This window comes from Saccostrea cucullata, unplaced genomic scaffold, assembly GCF_032062105.1.
Source record: "Saccostrea cucullata isolate Sc308-1 unplaced genomic scaffold, CSIRO_AGI_Scuc_v1 ctg218, whole genome shotgun sequence".
Taxonomy (NCBI): domain Eukaryota; kingdom Metazoa; phylum Mollusca; class Bivalvia; order Ostreida; family Ostreidae; genus Saccostrea; species Saccostrea cuccullata.
Window position 1 is genome coordinate 255826 of NW_026930772.1, and position 20907 is coordinate 276732.

Consider the following 20907-nt stretch of genomic DNA (forward strand, 5'->3'; position numbering starts at 1 on the left):
GACCTTTGGAAAATCTATTTTCTAGTATATAGATCTGCTCTCCTCTTACCTTGTTGACCTTGAATTTTTCAAAATGGCCTTGATTCAGAACTTGAAACACCCTCAGGTTGTAAGCAATCAATTAGTGAATGAAATATAGAATTTCATTGGGTTTTTCTTTAAGTTACAGAGTGTTATAATGGATTTGAATTTCTACCAATGATTTTTTAATTATAACTTTCTTGGATACATCTTGGCCAATTAGATTATATGGCACATCTTCAGATTATAATTAATACAAAGTTATTGTATCAGATACAAGTGTTCAGTAGTGTTCCTCTTTTACAATCTTGTTGATCTATTATGACCTTGACCCTCGCCCTATACTGACCTAGGCCAAAGTCATTTCATTGAAACAGGTGGTACTGCTTTTTTTTTGGTTATAATAAGAGCCTTCAACATTCCTGAAAAGTTTGAAGATAATTAGACCTAAGATGCCATCACGAGATGCAACATGTATCTAAAAACAGCTATATCCTCAATCTTAGTTTACAACTTTACGCTTTGGTTGGAACACTGGCAAGTGGTGGCATCTAAATGAAATTAAAAAATAATTTAATCACTTTTTAAAAGTATTTTTTTAAATAATCTGATTTTTTTAAAAAAAATGTATTTCCTTTCTTTCTTTCATTCATTTATATTTTCCTCCTTTGTTTTTTTTTTTGGGGGGGGGGGGGTTACATCTGGTAAATTCTCGATTTTCTTCACTGTTAAACAAATCTTAAAGAACAATCTCCTTTATTCATTTATTTATTCATGTTCATGAATTTGATTCATTGCACAATCTGCACAATGTGCGATGCAATATTAAAATACTAAGATGCATGGACCGTGCCGAAACATTCTGGTGTTGAAATGACTTGCACCGACTCAAAATGGCGTTTGTGTTCAGACAGGGAACTTTCACTTTGCTTAAAGTTAAACTAAACTTAAGGGTCTCATTTCTTACTAAGCACGGCTTACATATCTGTAAAGATGATTTACAAAATACTTCCTTTAGAAATAATCTGAAAAATTATATCACTGATCATAAATACAGTTTAACAGCGGTAAGAATTTATGGAAACCACGACTTGGAGGAGGTGGTATCAGAAACATTCAGTGAATCTACCTTCTGGAGATTTGGTTTGTACAGAATAAAGGAAAATGTTAACTCTGAATGCACTAAAGAACCTGTTAAACATCTTGGGACACGATCTTCAACAATTTTTGCAAGAGGATATAATGCAGTTGAACGTTTCTTGCAAACCAAGGGGAAGCTGGAAAATTCACACGAGGATGCTGCTCTCAGGGCACTAAAGAAATTTTATGTGAACAAAGGTGAAGAAATTAAAGGTTTTCATGTGAACCCTTAAAAGATTTTTTAAATAATGATATGATGCAAATGCCATCAGTGTTTGCCATCCAGCAATCGTACTCAGGTATTTGGGTATACGTGAGTATTATGATAAAGGGCTTTATTAAAAGCATACTGTGCCTATTTTGTTTAAAAAAGTATATACACTGAAATATCTTTTATATTCGAGATATGGGTGTTAAAATTGAGATGCCAAAGTTTAACTGTATGTTTTCTCATTTTCAGAGGAACATGAAAAAAGTTGGGTGAAGTTAAAAGACGTGTCATCAGAAGGGCAGGTAACTGCAGTCATTACACAGCATCTTCTCTCCCAGTTACTTCCCTTCCCATCCAGCTACTTTCTAGATAACATTCATAGCAAAAGCCTAATGGACAAATGCCCTTGTGGATGTGAACAGCCCCTTAACTTTGGAAGTACACTACTGGGTAAAAAGCATATTCTATTGTGAAGCAGTACATTTGTTAAAATTAAGAAGCTATATGTCAAGTGAACAAAAGACTAGTGATTTGATATATCATTAAGTTTCACAGATTTTAGCCAGAAAATTTTAATTATATAATATTCATGCCTCTTCTTCCCACAGAGAATATATCTTATTGATTTTACATTTCAGGATTAATTCCTCTGTCTAGTTTTAAAATTAACACAATTCAACATTTTAAAATCTATTTTTTGAATATGTTTCCTCCTTCAGGTAGTCCCCATCTTTTCCATGGTTTCGTTGATGGTGTCCTCATACCTACAAACAGGGATCATTTTACAGAAGAAAATTACACTAAATCTGCAGTATTTACAGCCAGAAAGAAGAATGATGATATTTATTATCATCGTTTGATGAACAAGGAGAGGATGGATGAAAGTGAGGAAAATGTCATTGATGGGGATGAGGAAATTCCTAATGGAGAATACAAATCGGAAATAAATGTAATTGATGAAAAACAGCTCTGCAAGCAAGCAATAGCCATCGCTCTCTGCAAGTACCAAGAACATTCTGATATTAAGGACAGATCTGATGTACCAATTGTACCAGTGTTTGGTATAACAAGCGATTCCTTTGAAGTTGCTGTCCATGACCCTGTGCATGACTATCTCTTGAAATCCAACAAACCAATAAACTTATTCGAGGAAGATTCTCAAAACCTGAAATTTTCCAGTGTTGTGGACTTATGGTTATTGATTAATCACAGCATGTTTTTGACAACTCCCAGTCCACATGTTGTGCAACGATTAAGTGGGACAGCAAACTTGATCCCTCAACTGGGGGAGAAAAGATTTGAGAACATTGTAAAAAGTTCAAGATGGATGTTTTTACCATATCTTCATCACCAATCATTTCCAGAGATTCCCGAAGATGCCATTAAATATGTTGATAAAAAAGGTACTTTTTTTTTTTTTCTTAAAATGGTAATGGAATTTTAAAAATTGCAATGAATTGAGTCATTTAAAGTTTGACATAGTGTTATGTGTGAAACTATTGTAAAAGATGATAAAGGCAAAATCTGTAAAGAAAAGTGATTTTATAACTGCATAATGCTATATAAATGCTTTTCTGTACATGGTATTTAATTTTACAACTAATTGTATAAATTTAATAACTTTTTATGCATGCATATTATTCTTGCAGAAAATGCCTTAGGTGACAAACATTAAAAGAGGATATAAATAATACTGAAAAGGGTAACTAAAAATTATGGCAAAATCTTGAAAACCCTAAAAATACTGAGGCATTCTTAGGACTATCAGTTATGTTTTCCTCACAAGTTGGAGTAGAAGAGTTAAGATAAATGGTCATATGACTACCTCAGAGTTCTGTATCTCAGATTTTATTAGCCAGAACTTTTTATGCCAAAATCAGCAAGATAAAATCTTTGCAAAAGAATAACCAAAATTTGTTACAAAAAATTATCTAGATAATAATAAAAAAAAAAAGTAACTGTTAACTAGTATCATCTCTATCTCCATATCTCGTGAAAAAGATAATATGAAAATTTGGTATTCTAAAGTAAAATTTAATGAAATTGAGTTATAATATTGTTTTTTTGGTTTTTACAGATATATAACACAGACTTGTGATGTCATGCCAGGTACATGTATAATGCTGAGGAGTGTTCTGGAATTACTGACTGCTATGTCTCATGAAGTGAGTATTTAACTTTTAAAGAGATGATGTTAAAAACACTGATAGTAAATTGATCGAGCCTTAGTTATCAAGAGCCAATATTCAGGATGACTCACTCTCTGAATGAAATTTTGGGGAAGCGGCATTTCTCTTGACTTATTACTTGTTTAAAAGAAAAACAATTCCATACTCTCTACTTTTATGAATCAAGATGATTTCATTGAGAAAACAAGAATCTAGATTGTCAGAAGTGACATTGTGTCCAACTAGGTATTAGTTTATTATGGGTGTATGTAAAATTTGTGTAACAGTGTTTACATTGACATCAGGGAGTATTCATGGTTATTTAATCATTTATGCTCTACAGTTCACCGAGTTGTCCACTATTCTGTGTTACTCTACCTACAGATACATGTACTACGCAGCACTGTTAAGGCTAGAAAAAGGGGTTGGGGCCTACTTTATTCAGGAAAAGTTTACTGTGACGTCACACAAAAATATTACTTTGATGCATTCCTCATATTACCCGAAAATGAAATAATTTGCAACTTTAAACTGTGTTAGCATAATAAACAACAATAAAACTTATCAATGCATCAACAAAAGCCGCTAGTTAAATCCCATACAGCTGGTTTTAAACAAATCACTGATCTCGATGAACTTGTCAATCATGACGTCATTTTGGTAAAAATGACGTATTTCATGTGCTGTGAGAGGCAGATTTGGGAATTTTTCAACAAAGAAAAGTGCGTTTTATTATAAAACAGAATATTATTTACAGGTTTTTAATAGGCTAATAATACCAATGTATATCCTTTGTTAAGTGCAATTATTCATCAACTATCGAGAGAATGTATTTAAATAATTCTGTCGTGTTTTTATGTTCAGGTTAGGTATATTTTACATCGAGGTGCCTCATTAAATCACTCTTTCGCAAGGGCATACACTAAATAGATCTTGACCATTTTTTAAATATGAATAAAGGATATGTTCCTTAACTTGAAAAGTGCTGCTGCTTTCTTTAAATCGAGAGCATGACTTTATAAGTACACAAAATATTTGGTAAAAGTCAAACACATTTCGACATGGGCCTATTTACTTGAAATTATAACTATTAAAACGTGAATTCTATTTAAAGCAGCAGCACTTTCCAGAAAGTACAAAGTATGCAGAAACAATTTATAGCTTGAATTTTTAATTTCAACTAGGGTATGCCCTTGCGATATTGAAATTTGTTATTGACCTACATTCCGTGTACCTAATTTGCATTCATCACGTGACTGTCCATCGATGGGACCAAACTCCATACAGTACAGAGTAGGTTATACTATGCTATTTCCATAAGTATTTAAGTTATGTGATAATAGAACAGCTGAATAAAAAATAATTCAGTTTTAAAAACAATTCAAGTTTTTGCACTTCTATTTTCCGTTGATTTCACATAGTAAGCCTTAACAGTGCTGCGTAATTAATCTTTGACAGATCGCTTTGACACATTCCTGGTATCTGAGATATTGATTCCAATGTAACATTTGTTTCAAGTTGTAATACACAGTCAAACTTCGTTATCTCGAAACTTACTTTGTTTAGTAAATACATTGTTTTTACTTGTTTACAAACAATTGTTTGGATTTTTTCAGGGATGCTCCATCCTAAAGATTGGACTGTAGATTCAAGTTCTTTAAAAGATCCCAACCTACTTGTTCACACAGATTCTAAGGAAGCAGCAGAAGCAGATACATTTTCTTTGGAATGGGATACTTTAGAGATTTTCTGTACCAAAAAAAAACCCAGGATGGAATTTCAACTGTTTTTATTACAAGTATTATAATAACTGTTTTTCATTATATATATGACATTACTAATCTAATGTAATTAAATATGTGACTTGTATGAGCATTTATTTCTCAGAAGGAGCATGACTGTCACTATACAGTACAGTAAATACATGTATTTAACAGACATTTTAAAATAATGTGTTAATAAATCGCTTTTAAATAACCAGAGTCCAGAGAAGAAGTGTTTGGAGTGCTTTATTGCATGCAGTTGAATCCATCAAGGAGTAAACCCCACCCCACCCACCTCCCCTTCCCCACATTGTTTTTGTCAATGCAGAGGGCTTGGGGAATATTTTATTTCTTAGGTTGCTGATCCATCATATTGATTGAAAAACAGAAATAATTATTTTATTAGGTAAAAGCTCAATAAGCAGTCCATGTCAGTGCATACTTGTCCTTTTTTAGCTCTACTGGTCAGAGACCAGAAGAGCTTATGCGATAGTAATGCGTCCGTCCGTCTGTCTGTCCGTCTGTCTGTCTGTCTGTCTGTAAACAATTTTTCAAAATGCTACTCCTCCTAAAGTTTTGGTCTGATTTCAATATAACATGGCACACAAGTAGACTACACTAAGATACATAATTCTGTGTATCGGTTTTTGATTTCGATGAACAGTGTTGTCGTTGTTATTAAAAATAGAAATTTCTGTGAAATTCTTTCAAAATGCTACTCCTCCTACAGTTTTGGTCTGATTTCAATATAACTTGGCACACAAGTAGATTACACTAAGATACATAATTCTGTGTATCGGTTTTTGATTTCAACGAACGGTGTTGCCGTTGTTATTAAAAATAGAAATTTCTGTGAAATTCTTTCAAAATGCTACTCCTCCTACAGTTTTGGTCTGATTTCAATATAACTTGGCACACAAGTAGACTACAATAAGATACATAATTCTGTATATCGGTTTTTGATTTCCACGAACGGTGTTGCCGTTGTTACTAAAAATAGAAATTTCTGTGAAATTCTTTCAAAATGCTACTCCTCCTACAGTTTTGGTCTGATTACAATATAACTTGGAACACAAGTAGACTGCACTAAGATACATAATGCTGTGTATCGGTTTTTGATTTCAATGAATGGTGTTGCTGTTGTTACTAAAAATAGAAATTTCTGTGAAATTCTTTCAAAATGCAACTCCTCCTACAGTTTTAATCTGATTTCAATATAACTTGGCACACAAGTAGACTACACTAAAATACATAATGCTGTGTATCGGTGTTGGATTTCGATGAACGGTGTTGTCGTTGTTACTAAAAATAGAAATTTTTGTGGAAATTATTCAAAATGCTACTCCTCGTACAGTTTTGGTCTGATTTCAATATAACTTGGCACACAAGTAGACTACACTAAGATACATAATTCTGTGTATCGGTTTTTTAGCTCTACTGGTCAGAGACCAGAAGAGCTTATGCGATAGTAATGCGTCCGGCGTCCGTCCGTCCGTCCGTCCGTCCGTCCGTCTGTCGGTCTGTCTGTCTGTAAACAATTTTTCAAAATGCTACTCCTCCTACAGTTTTGATCTGATTTCAATATAACTTGGTATATAAGTAGACTACACTAAGATACATAATTCTGTGTATCGGTTTTTGATTTCGACGAACGGTGTTGACATTGTTACTAAAAATAGAAATTTTTGTGAAATTCTTTCAAAATGCTACTCCTCCTACAGTTTTGGTCTGATTTCAATATAACTTGGCACACAAGTAGACTACACTAAGATACATAATTCTATGTATCGGTTTTTGATTTCGATGAACGGTGTTGTCGTTGTTATTAAAAATAGAAATTTCTGTGAAATTCTTTCAAAATGCTACTCCTCCTACAGTTTTGGTCTGATTTCAATATAACTTGGCACACAAGTAGACTACACTAAGATACATAATTCTGTGTATCGGTTTTTGATTTCGAGTAACGGTGTTGTCGTTGTTACTAAAAATAGAAATTTTTGTGAAAATCATTCAAAATGCTACTCCTCCTACAGTTTTGGTCTGATTTCAATATAACTTGGCACACAAGTAGACTACACTAAGATACATAATTCTGTATATCGATTTTTGATTTCGACGAACGATGTTGGCATTGTTACTAAAAATAGAAATTTCTGTAAAATTCTTTCAAAATGCTACTCCTCCTACAGTTTTGGTCTGATTTCAATATAACTAAGCACACAAGTAGACTACACTAAGATACATAATTCTGTTTATCGGTTATTGATTTCGACGAACGGTGTTGGCATTGTTACTAAAAATAGAAATTTCTGTAAAATTCTTTCAAAATGCTACTCCTCCTACAGTTTTGGTCTGATTTCAATATAACTTGGCATATAAGTAGACTACACGAAGATACATAATTCTATTTATCGGTTATTGATTTCGACGAACGGTGTTGGCGTTGTTACTAAAAATAGAAATTTCTGTGAAATTCTTTCAAAATGCTACGCCTCCTACAGTTTTGGTCTGATTTCAATATAACTTGGCACACAAGTAGACTACACTAAGGTACATAATTCTTTATATCCGTTTTTGACTTCAATGAACATTATTACCTTGGTTAATAAAGATAGCAATTTCTGTTACTCTCAAAATGCTATTTCAAATACAGTTTTAGTCTGATTATAATATAATGTGGCATGCAAGTAGACTATACTAAGAACATAAAGAGACTTATTCAAGGATCATTATTCTCTTTTTTGCTAGTGTAAAGTTTCAATTCCCAACTGCTTAAGTACTTTCCTCTTCCTTTGCTATAAGTGCAAACCAGTAGAGCTTCAGTCTTGACAGAGACTTCTGGTCTTAAGTCCAGGCCAAAAAAAAAGGCAGACAAAGTGTCATTGACATACATGTACATTAAAATATTTGTTTTGCTTTCAGGTTCGTAGTATATTACGTACTTACTCTCTTGTCTATAATTAAACAGACTCAAGGTTAACAGTCAGTGGGTTTTACTGTATTAACACAGTAACTGCAGATACATGTTGGTCACGAAAAGTAGGACACAGAAATCTGATTACATGTACACAGTACAAACATGAATGCAAGAACAGTATTAAATGCACCTGTTAATGTTTCTGTTGAATGCAAAAACCAGACAAAATCACTGACACAGCATAACAATTTTATCAAAAATTGCTAAAAAATGTTATTGTAATTCTTCATCTTGTCGATATAACAAAGATTACAATTCGTCATAAACATGATCTGAAAGCTAGAAAAAAATACTTTTAACAACTCACATGAATAATTTTTTTACTCAAATTGAGATGCCACCACTTGCAATTCCTGAAGAAGGACTGCGGTTTTATTGTTTAAATCAGGAACAAGATCATGACATTAGACTTAATTCAAATTTTTAATTGTCTGTAAAATGTTTATTAATTGTTGAAAGAATTTCTAATTTTGCAGATAACAATACTTTTGATGCAGTATTGAAAATATTTTAATTTTTAGCTCACCTCAACGAAGTTGGGGGAGCTTATGTAATACCCCCGGCGTCGGCGTCCCAGGTTAAGTTTTTTGGAGCAGTTTTCTTTTTAAGTACTTCTATGTCCTATATTGATTAGACATGCATGGAGGATGCTTTAAGTGTGTTTCATTGTAACAGTCAAAGTTTCAGATGCTGCAATTTCAGCAAAGGAATGACCAGGTTAATGTTTTTGGAGCAGGTTAACATTTTTGGTGCAGTTTTTGGTGTAGGTCTCATTTCCAAGGAACTATAAGCCCTATGTTGACCAAACTTGCATGGATGATACATCTAAGGATACTGTACACTACCCGGCTTGCTTCGGATGCTGAATCTGACCTACATTTTCCGGTTGAGTGAACAGGTTAAAGTTTTTGGTGCAGGTCTCTTTCCAAGGAACTATAAGCCCTATGTTGACCAAACTTTCCAAGGAACTATAAGCCCTATGTTGACCAAACTTGCATGGATGATACATCTAAGGATGTACACTACCGGGCTTGCTTCGGATGCTGAATCTGACCTACATTTTCCGGTTGAGTGAACAGGTTAATGTTTTTGGTGCAGGTCTCATTTCTAAGTAACTATAAGCCTATATGTTGACCAAACTTGCATGGATGATACATCTAAGGATGCATACTACCAGGCTTGCTTCGGATGCTGAATCTGACCTACATTTTCCAGTTGAGTGAACAGGTTAAAGTTTTTGGTGCAGGTTTCATTTCCAAGATACTCTGAGCCCTATAATGACAAAACTTGCATGGTTGATACATCTAAGGATGAATACTACCAGGCTTACTTCAGATGCTGGATCTGACCTACATTTTCCGGATGGGTGAATAGGTTAAAGTTTTTGGTGCAGGATACATTTCCAAGTAACTGTAAGCCCTATGTTGACCAAACTTGCATGGATGATACATCTAAGGATGCACACTACCAGGCTTGCTTCGGATGCTGAATCTGACCTACATTTTCCGGTTGAGTGAACAGGTTCAAGTTTTTGATGCAGGTTTGATTTCTAAGATACTATGAGCCCTATAATGACTTAACTTGGATGGATGATACATCTTAGGATGCATACTACCAGGCTTGCTTCGGATGCTGAATCTGACTTACATTTTGTGGATGAAAAGGTTAGTTTTTGATGCAGGTTTCCTTTCCGAGTCTCCATAAGCCCTATAATGAGCAAACTTGCATAGACGATACATCTTAGGATGTACCCTAATGGACTTGCTTCGGATGCCGAATTCGACATACATTTTTTAGATAATGGACCAGGTAAAAGTTATGGGTGCAGGTCTATTACCAAAAAACTATAAGGCTTATATAACGTTGTATAAATCAAACTTGCACAAATGATGCATCAAGGGATGAAAACTCTCAAACTGGCTTCAGATGCTGGATTTTAATTACATTTTCATGAAAAAGAACTAGTTTGAAGTTTTTATATAGGTCTATTCCAAAGTATCAGATCAAAATTGCATAAATATTTTCATTTTGGGATGTACACTTTTTGTTGGTTAATTGTGTGACTTTGCCTTACTTAAAGACAACATTCGTTGAGGTGAGCTCTGTAATCTCTAATTACCTATGTTTGAGGTATCCGACCAATATTATCCCCGGATTCAATGGAATTGAATATACAAAAGATGTGTTTGGGCTGAACATTATTATATTTAGACATAATTTTTAGCTCTTCTGAGCCAAAAGCTCGAAGAGCTACACTGTAATGTTATGGCCATTTGTGCAGTATGCATAAACTTTTTAGAATATGGGCATAACTCAAGAACCCCTTGCCAATCATTTTCAAATTTGTCACAGGGTATCCTTGGCCCAAGGGCTACCATTTATACTAAAACTGGAGTTGGGACCCTTAAACAAGGGTTTCCAAAAAAAATCTTCTCCTCCAGAACCACCAGGCAGATTTTCACCAAACTTACATACAAGGATCAGGATAGGCTGAAGATTGAAATTTGCATGGGGAATTACCCTGGGGCAAAGGGCGTGATTTCAAGGTCACTTCAAAGTTGACCCAAAATTTTACTTTATAACAACATTGATATTTTGCTTACTATAAAGACTAGTATCATCAAATCTTGCAAGTTGATGCATCTTAGGACTTCACATCATGTTATTTCAAAAGTAGGTCACGGTGACCGACTTTTTCAATTTTGCGGGTATTTGTTTTCAAATTGATTTTTAGGCATATTTTGGATACTTTAAGGCCCATGATCATCAAACTTTGTCATTTGATGCGTCTTTGGTCCATGAACAACGTCAACTTAAAAATGGGTCAGCGTGACCAATTTTTTGAATTATATGACTAATCTTTTCTTAAATATTTAATCCCATTATTTCAAACACTGAAAGGTTTAGAATCATCAAATCATGTAAGTTGATGCATCTTGGCCTTAAAACATATTCATGAAAAGTAAGTCACTGTGGCCTACTTTTTGAATATTGCAGGCATTTGTTTTCAAATTGTTTAAAAGGCATATTTTGAATACTTTTAGACCTATGATCAAACTTTGTCAGTTGATGGGTCTTTGGAAAATGTTGACCAAATTGTAGGTCACGGTGACATTTTATGGCTATATTTAAGTATCTTAGGTATTTATTGGCTTAGAATCATCAAACTTTGTCAGTTGATGCATCTTGGGTTTTCGGAGGATGACGACCAAAAAGTAGGTCAAGGTGACCTACTTTTGAATATCTAAGGTACTTATTGGCTTAAAATCATCAAACTTTGTCAGTTGTTACATCTTGGGTTTTAGGAAAACGTCGACCAAAAAGTAGTTTTTTATAGCTATATTGAAATATTTTAGTATCAGTATGTAAGAGCAGAACAAAACAAAATTTATGACCTTGTGTTTTTGAAGACTTATCCCCCTCAGATTTTATTCAATAAAAATTCATTTTTAAAAAATTGGTGAAAAGTATTTTTTCTATTCCCAATATTTAATTAAATACATACTTCCGCCGCAGCATTTAATGATATTCTTAGAATTTAATTCTATTATTATCAAAAATTAACTTTTCTCCATAGACTTCAAAGCAATCTTCAAAGATTAATTACTGCTTAGGTAATAAAATTTTCTAATTTTTTTCTTGGAAAATTCTTTTCTGCTTTAAAATACTTTGAAACATTATCAGTTATATACATAACTGATATTTAAGGTAAGAAAATATACTAGTATCTGGGTCAGATACTAGATGTTTCATGATCCAGGGGCCTGAACTTTGCATAAGAAGTTTAAGAACCTTTGTTTGGACAAAACAAAGCATTAATTAGTAACCTTACTATCTCCTGTTTTCTATGGTCGTTTCCCCTCAATGATGTTTATCGGTATTAGTATATCGGTTACTATGAAAACGAACAGATAATTGACTAACTACTTTACTAGAGTTATTATAAACCATGTCCCTGCGTTATTTGTTGTAACATTTTTCTTAAACTGTATATTCCTTTAAAGATTTGCACCTTTTTTTTGCTTTACATTTGTTCCTGGGCACCATACTTAAAACAAGGGACCCATTGCTCACTTGAGCATATTGGCTAGAAAAGGGCACAAATCAGTTAGGTATTGAAAAGTAGGGCTTGAATTTTAAACTATTTGAGAACACTTCCATATCAATTACAATGGCTTAAGTGTTCTTGAACAGATATTTTCCTATATATTCATTTGTAAAAATTTCATCCCCATTGTGGCCCCTCCCTCTCCCTGGAATCATGATTTGAACAAATGTGAATCTACACAACCTCTAGCTAGTAATGCTTCCACATCAATCATCTTCACTAGCCAGGGGTATCTATGAGGAGAGCAGCGTATCAGAAACCATTGGCTAGCAAAGATGCCATATCAATATGACTAAAATATGACCTTTCCATTCTATAGAAGAGGGTTTTTCCTCTAGATTCCTATAAAAAAAACTTTGGTCGTTTAATGTGGCCCAGCTCTACACTTGATTCTAAACTACATAAGGAAACTTCCATTTGAATATGACCAATCATGGCTTTGCTGTTCTCCAAAAGAAGATTTTTAAAGATTTTTCCTATATATTCCTATGTAAAATTTTGATTTTACGTTGTCGCCCTGCCCTTTCCCCGGGGGTCATGATTTGAACAAACTTGATTCTACTCTGCTTGAGGATGCTTCAACATAAAGTTTATTTTTCCTAGCCCAGTGGTTCTTGAGAAGAAGATTTTTAAGTATTTTCTATATATTTTCTTATGTAAAACTTTGATTTTTATGTCGTGGCCCTGCCCTATCCCCTGTGGTCATGCTTTGAACAAACTTGATTCTACACTACCCGAGGATGCTTCCATATAAGTTTTATTTTTCCTGGCCCAGTGGTTCTTGAGAAGAAGATTTTTAAAGATTTTTCCTAAATATTCCTATGTAAAACTTTGATTTTACGGACTTCTTCTTTTGGAGAACAGCAAAGCCATGATTGGTTATATTCAAATGGAAGCATCCTCAAGTAGTATAGAATTAAGTTTGTACAAAACATTACCCCGGGGTAGGGTGGGATTACAATGGGCGATCAAATTAAACAAAAAAATCTTAGTGTCAGATACGGAGAGATGCACGAAATTTACATGCATATTAGGCCTCCTCAGCTCCTGACCTATTGCTTGGCGAAATTTACATTCCGGTAGAATGATCAAGAAATTAACTCAGCTAAATTTCAAAGAGTTATCGTAGAGAAAATAAATAGAAATGGAAAAAAAATTAATACTGTAAAATAGTTGAATAGTTTTTATTTTCTAAATATTGGCTTAAAAATGAAAACTAAAAAATATACGTACTCTTTTAAAGAGACTCCTTATATTATTGTTTTTCTTTTTAAATTGTGGGCTTATTTCCATAACTGAAAATTGCATTGTATCGTGTTTCCTCAATGCGAGGAATAGACAAATTTCGCGTTGCATTTCTGTCTATCTTTCCAGTTTGTGTTTTTGGAAAATCTTCGTTGTGAAAAACAATGTGTTTTGGAACATATATGTTTTCAATAAAAACAGCCTCTTCGTCAGTATCTATTTCTCTGCGAACAAATTCGCGCAAAGCATTTTCGGTTACTTTCACGCCTTCCTTCCTAATAACGGCAGCACAAGGGACGTCGTCTGCGTGCTTTACATCCTTAATAGGGAAGACGACAACATCCTTTATACCTGGGTGTTTCCTTATGATAGCTTCGATAACAGAGGGTAAAACTTTCGATCCTGAAATAAGCATGACATCAGAAACCCTTCCAAGTACTTCCAATCGACCGTCTTTTGTGATGTGGCCCAAGTCGTCCGTTTTGTACCATCCAGACGGAGTGAGTACTTTCTTGTTTCGCTCTTCGTCGTTTACATAACCTCTGAATGAAGGACACGAACGTACAGCTATTTCACCCTTCTCTCCAAGAGGTACCATTCTTTCGTCAGGTCCTATGACTTTAATTTCGATTCCTTCGGCTGGAACTTTTCCAGTTGATGTAAAAGATGAACGACTTATATTGACCGCCAATACTCCGATCTCTGTGTTTCCATAAGTGTCAGAAATAACGTCATAATATTTCCCAATTCCATCTAAACATTTGGCTGGAACAGGTTGACCTCCTGTAATTACCGAATGAAATTTCCATGGAAAAGAATCCCTTGAAATTATTTCTAGCAGAAAAGGAACAATGATAAAACCAGAGCTTGGTTTTTCTCGCTTTATGATTTTGGACAAAAAATCGATCGTGTCAGAAATTGACGGAAATGCAAGTGTACTCGATATAGTTACGCGCGTTCCTCCATATGCAAGCTCACAACATGGATAACCTCCACCCCAGTAGAAAGGTCGGTCATTAAAGTAGATGAATGGCTCTTGTTTTTCTCTTAAGTAATCTATGACCCCTGCCTTACCCAACCTTTGACCATTTTCAATAAGAAAATAGTGGCTACCTTGTATTAGCTTTGGACGTCCCGTACTACCTGATGTTGTTAGAATCACTGCAATATCGTCCGGGTCAATTTTAGGTAATTTAATGTCCTCATCGCAGAATAAGTCTGAGATTGTCAGGATTTTTTCCGATGAATTCAAGGGACTTTCCAACACTACCCATTTAAGAGAGACTATATCTGATTTTCTAACAAAGCCTGTTTCTGGATCAACTGTAGCAAGATTCTGAATTGTTTTCCAGTGGCCATCCTCATGTCCTGGGTCAAAGATCAACATTGAACACCCTCCAACATTGTTTAAGAACTCTTTTATTGTATTACCTGACTTGTCCAAGAAGGGAAAATGAATTGGACGGGCACCTGCTAGTTGTACAGCAAAAGCACTCACCAGCCATTCAGGTGTGTTGTTTCCTCCGACCCCCACAATATCGTCCCTCCCAAGACCTTTACTTACAAGTCCTTTCGCCAGTTTAACAGAATCCTTATAGAGCCTGTTGTATGTAATCGATCTCCGTATTAGGTCTTGGTTGTAAAACACGAAAGCATCTTGGTCCGGTTTCAGGGACGCCCATTTTTGTAAGAGTTTTGGTACTGTTGTGTAAGGTGCTGTGGAGGCCTGATCTGAACTAATATAACTAAGTCCATTCTCCATATTAGATAGCAAAACTTAATTTGGAATACCGAAAACTTTAAGAAATCGGCAATAGACAGTGATTTCTGAAAGAGAGATCATTTCAACGTTAATGTATATATTAACTTCATTTTTAATATTCTTATTTTGCTGAATATAAAGCGTATTACTAGCTCACAGAAAATATTATGAAGGTTGTAAAAAATAAGAGTAGCTTGTTTCTCTTAACAAGAGAGAGAGAGAGAGAGAGAGAGAGAGAGAGAAATTATGAACGGTTTTGGACTAGCGGTAGTGAAAAAAGTTCAAATGTTTTGTCCTTGACAATTATTGCAATGCAAGGAAATGTTTTAAAGCCCCTCAGGCCTCTGGATAAAATATACCGTTATCTACTTTTACTGCTGTTAGTTTCTCATATGTACTCACCTTCTGAGGTGTTATTTCCTACTGCGTCAAAACCTTGTCCCGAAAATTGATTTATAAGTTGAATAGAAAATTTAACAATAGCCCCATGTAAATGTAAGCTTGGTAAGATTCTGAGTGGAATGGAGTTGAGATATTGAGTTTCAAAATGTCCCCCTTTAATAGAAAGCAAACACCCCTTAGAATAATTCAATGTTCATTGATCATTTTATATCGATCATAATGTCTTATTATCAGTCAGTCTATATCATCAATCTATACAATAGTCCTTATATCCCAATACTTCATATCTATTGAGCAATTCACGAAGCCTTACGAATAACAAAAGGCCTTTCACGTCCATGAGAACTTCCTTTACATGCATTTCGGCAAATGCAATTATTTTTCTGCAATTTCAAAATCCAATTTATTTCTCTTAAAACATGTAAAACTGTTATGATTCTCTATCTTTTGTATCATTTCTACGGACCTATAATATTGACTTTCTTTGAAATTCATTAAAAGGGACAAACGGAAAATACGTGAAATCAATGTTTATATTTCAATTAAGTTGTATGTGAAATATATTTTGTTTTTGAGGTAGGATTTTTGAATATTATTCATACGTGGTTTTGTTTGTGGTATTTCAAATTAATTTTGTTTTAAAAGAGTCGAACTCTTCAATGCATGTTGAATATCCTCTTTTAAAGAGAGACGGTCTGTTCTTGTTTTAAAGTTCATTTCTAAATCTTAATATTAAGTAATTATAATTGTTTTAAAATATATAGTTTCTAAACTTAATAACTATTAACAGTTGTTTTAAGGTTTACATTTCTAAATCTTAATAAGTGATAATAGTTGTTTTGAAATATATTTCTAAATCTTAATAAGTAATTTCAATTGTTTAAAAATACATATTTCTAAATCATACACAATTAATTAATCCTGTCACTGAAATGGCCCTAATCACAAATTGCATCGTGATAGGATTATTAGTGTTGTACACGTTATGTACATGATTGAATCGGACTTCTGATTATTCATCTCTTCACTCAGCTCCACTCTACTCAGTAAATAAGGCCAGTCTCAATTTTACTAAACAACAGGTTCACAGAAAGTGGGACACAGACGCTCTATTACGTAATACATTAAAGCCGGGGTTGTAACATTCTGGTAAAATATAAGGGCATATACATTGTATTTTGAAACTTTATGTTTCCTACATTTAACTCAGTTGAAGTGATCCAAAAATTAGAGGTAATGTGAGCAATGAGCTCACTAAATCATATCCCCCTCCCATATGAATATAATGGCAGTGTCCATGTTTTGCAATGGGAAACCTAAAATATATGTGGGATTAAGAAAGTAAAAGAGGTGCACAACGGCATTATGTAATTAGAATTCTTTGAAAATCTCATCAAATTTCATTCAGTGGTATAAGAGGAGTTGCGGAAAAAGAAATGGGTACCCCGAAGCGTAACAGACGGACGGACTGATGAACAGACATCCTAATTACTTTAAGCCCTCCCGCTTTTTAAGCGGGGGTAAAAATATATAAAATTAAACAATAAATTCTCTCTCAAAAAAAACAAAACAAACAAAACAAAACAAGAGGCCCAGGGGCCACATCGCTCACCTGAGCAATTGGCTAAGAAAAAGCACACATCAGATCAGAACTGAAAGTTTACCAAGGGGGGGGGGCTTGAATTTTAATCCCCCGGGGGGTCATGATTTCAACAAACTTCAATCTACACTACCTGAGGATGATTCCCTATAAATATTACTAAGCATGGCTTTAAAGTACTTGAAAAGAAGATTTTAAAAGTTTTCCCTAGATATTCCTATGTAAAACTGCCATTATGGCCCCACCCTACCGCCGGGGGTCATGATTTCAACAAACTTGAATCTACACTACCTAGGGATGATTCCACAGAAGTTTCATCTTTCCTGTCTCAATGGTTCTTGAGAAGAAGATATTTCCCATATATTCCTATGTAAAACATTGATCGGCCATTTTGGCCCCACCCTACCCCCAGGGGTCATGATTTGAACAAACTTGAATCTACACTACCTGAGGATGATTCCACATGAGTTTCATCTTTCCTGGCCCAGTGGTTCTTGAGAAGAAGATTTTTAAAGATTTTTCCTATATATTCCTATGTAAAACTTTGATCGGCCATTTTGGCCCCACCCTACCCCCAGGGGTCATGATTTGAACAAACTTGAATCTACACTACCTGAGGATGATTCTATATGAGTTTCATCTTTCCTGGCCCAATGGTTCTTGAGAAGAAGATTTTAAAAGATTTTTCCTATATATTCCTATGTAAAACTTTGATCGGCCATTTTGGCCCCACCCTACCCCCAGGGGTCATTTGAACAAACTTGAATCTACACTACCTGAGGATGATTCCACATGAGTTTCATCTTTCCGGGACCAGTGGTTCTTGAGAAGAAGATTTTTAAAAAATGCCATTATTTTTTCTCTAATTCATAATTATCTCCCCTTGGAAAAGGGCGTGGCCCTTCATTTGAACAAACTTGAATCCCCTTTACCCAAAGATACTATATAGCAAGTTTGGTTGAAATTGGCCCAGTGGTTCTTGAGAAGAAGATGAAAATGTGAAAAGTTTACGACAACGACGACGACAACGACGACAACGACAACGACAACGACGACAGACAACGGACAAATTTTGATCAGAAAAGCTCACTTGAGCCTTTGGCTCAGGTGAGCTAAAAATTGACAGAGAAACTCCCAGAACTCAATCGAACCAGTAAAAAAATTTCGAGATATATAAGTGTTAAAGGTATTAAGGGTTAAATACTTTTTAAAAATATGTGATTAGCACTTCCCAATCACTTCGTCATAGCCATGGTTTTTGAGATATCCATGTTCCTGATACTGCAGTTCAACTGTATACATGTATTATGTACAGTTGACACAGATATTGCTGCCAAACTATGTATACAGTAGCTCCATCAAAACAGGAATCTTTTTTCACATCCATGCCTAGTTGCACGTGTTGAATCATTTCACATGACAAATGAGCTGATTCAAATGGTACTAAAGACCATCTGTTTGATAATTGAAACTATCAGTTATCTAACTCACATACATATAAATTAATATAATGCAGATCGATATAATAAATTAAAGCACAGATAAATACATGTATCTAGATTTTTGCTTGCAAAAACAATTTTTAGTACATATACTACTTTTCAGCACAATTATAACAGATTGTTAGTCAATCTCTGATGCAATGAGACATAAAATGACGTAACTTTATTGTATCTTTTAATAATTCCAATCTTCATTTTATCTATTGATTTCCTGTGTTTTGATTGGACGAGAACACGTTCCAGAAAATTTTTACACATCGATAAATTCTTTCAATCAGTACTACTTTCTTGATGACACTACTAGGTTATCGTATAAACAATGAAAGCAGTTATTTCTGGGTCTGTTCTGGCTAAATAATGAATACAAGAACTTTAAATTTAATTAGGGCTTAAAGTAAAACAAAATATACTAGACTGCCTAACTGATGGACGCCGTGAAAATGTTTATGTCACTGTCCGATCACGAGTGTGAATTTTAAAAACCGCTGTCTCAACGTTCATACGCAGAAAATAAGCTCAGTCTGTATCGTTTTGACAGGGAAAAGAAACGTACCTCAAGCTCTTGCCCTATTAGCATCAATTTCCTATTAACTTTCTATATTGTTCCTCAATATTTGAATAAACAAGTGCAAATTGAAGGCGTCGTCTGTCTGCAAGTTTCGCTATGAGAGTTGTTGTTTATGTCAACATGGCCATGGTCAAAGACGAACTATTCTGAAGTAAACTCGTAATTACGATATTTGTTGACTTAAACAGCATTCCATTAGTTGTTATAAGTTTATTTATCGATTGTTTTGACAATTTAAGTTGAACTCTATCGAAATTCGTCTCGATTACGTTCCTTTACGGTAAAATGTATTCCTACGCCGTCCAGATTAACGGATTGTATGGAGGCCTCAAAGAGAAATAATTTAAAATATTTTTAAAAATTCGAGATTGGAATTATAAGAATTAAACGTTCTTTTTGAAAAATTTATCGATGTGTAAACTCTTGACATTTTACTCACAAACTTAACATAAAAGTGCTTCGCACTTTTATTTAGTTTGTGAGTAAAATGTCAAGAGTTTACACATCGATAAATTTTTCAAAAAGAACGTTTAATCCTATAATACACAAATAACCAGAAGTCTCTGTCGAGACTGTAGCTCTACTAGTTTGTACTTATAACAAAGGGAGAGAAAAGCAGCAGTTGGGACTTGAAACTTTACAACAACAGTAAAGAGAATAAATAGAATAATCCTTGATTAAGTCTCTTTTTGTAGCAAGATTGCAATAAGACTACTAATGTGGGAGTAGCTTTTGATAAAATTTTACAGAATTTACAATTTTTGTTACCATGGCAACATCATTCATCAGATAAAGGAAACAAAAAAGACACTCATGAATCTCATTGCAGTCTACATGTACTTGCATACCACATTATATTATACATGTAGTCAGACTAAAACTGTATTTGGAGTAGCATTTTAAAAGTATTTCACAGAAATTTCTATATTTAGTAACCTGTTACAATGGCAGTACAGTTTATTGAAATCAAAAACTGATATATAGCGTTATGTATCTTAGTGTAGTCTACTTGTGTGCCAAGTAATATTGAAATCAGACAAAAACTGTAGGAGGAGTAGCATTTTTAAAGTATTTTATTTCACAGAAATTTCTATTCTTAGTAACCACGGCAACACCGTTCATTGAAATAAAAAAAAACCCGATAAAACACAGAATTATGTATCTTAGTGTAGACCACCTGTGTGCCAAGATATATTGAAATCAGACTAAAACTGTAAAAGTATTTCACAGAAATTTCTATTTTTAGTAACCACGACAACACCGTTCATTAAAATCAAAAACCGATACACAGAACTATGTATCTTAATGTAGACTACTTGTGTGCCAAGTTATACTGAAATCAGACTAAAACTGTAGGAGGAGTACCATTTTGAAAAATTGTTTACAGACAAACAGGACAGACAGAGGGACGTCCACCGGACGCATTACTATTGCGTAAGC

General features: G+C 34.3%; 2 protein-coding genes across 3 annotated transcripts; one reads left to right on the forward strand and one right to left on the reverse strand.

Moving 5' to 3' along the window:
* Positions 1 to 898: 898 nt before the first annotated feature.
* On the forward strand, positions 899 to 5535 carry LOC134230060 (uncharacterized). Of its 2 annotated transcripts, XM_062711832.1 has the most exons (6): positions 899 to 1359; positions 1622 to 1822; positions 2092 to 2775; positions 3022 to 3074; positions 3450 to 3537; positions 5157 to 5535. In XM_062711832.1, exons 1-4 carry the CDS (start codon positions 915 to 917, stop codon positions 3045 to 3047), a joined length of 1356 nt encoding a protein of 451 aa, XP_062567816.1. In that variant the 5' UTR covers positions 899 to 914; the 3' UTR covers positions 3048 to 3074; positions 3450 to 3537; positions 5157 to 5535. The 2 variants fall into 2 exon arrangements, with proteins under 2 accessions (XP_062567816.1, XP_062567817.1); XM_062711833.1 differs by lacking the exon at positions 3022 to 3074.
* Positions 5536 to 13557: 8022 nt separating this feature from the next.
* Positions 13558 to 15485, reverse strand: LOC134230047 (putative acyl-CoA synthetase YngI). The gene has a single exon (XM_062711816.1). The coding sequence runs from the start codon at positions 15393 to 15395 to the stop codon at positions 13659 to 13661; it is 1737 nt and encodes a 578-aa protein (XP_062567800.1). The 5' UTR covers positions 15396 to 15485; the 3' UTR covers positions 13558 to 13658.
* Positions 15486 to 20907: the final 5422 nt, after the last annotated feature.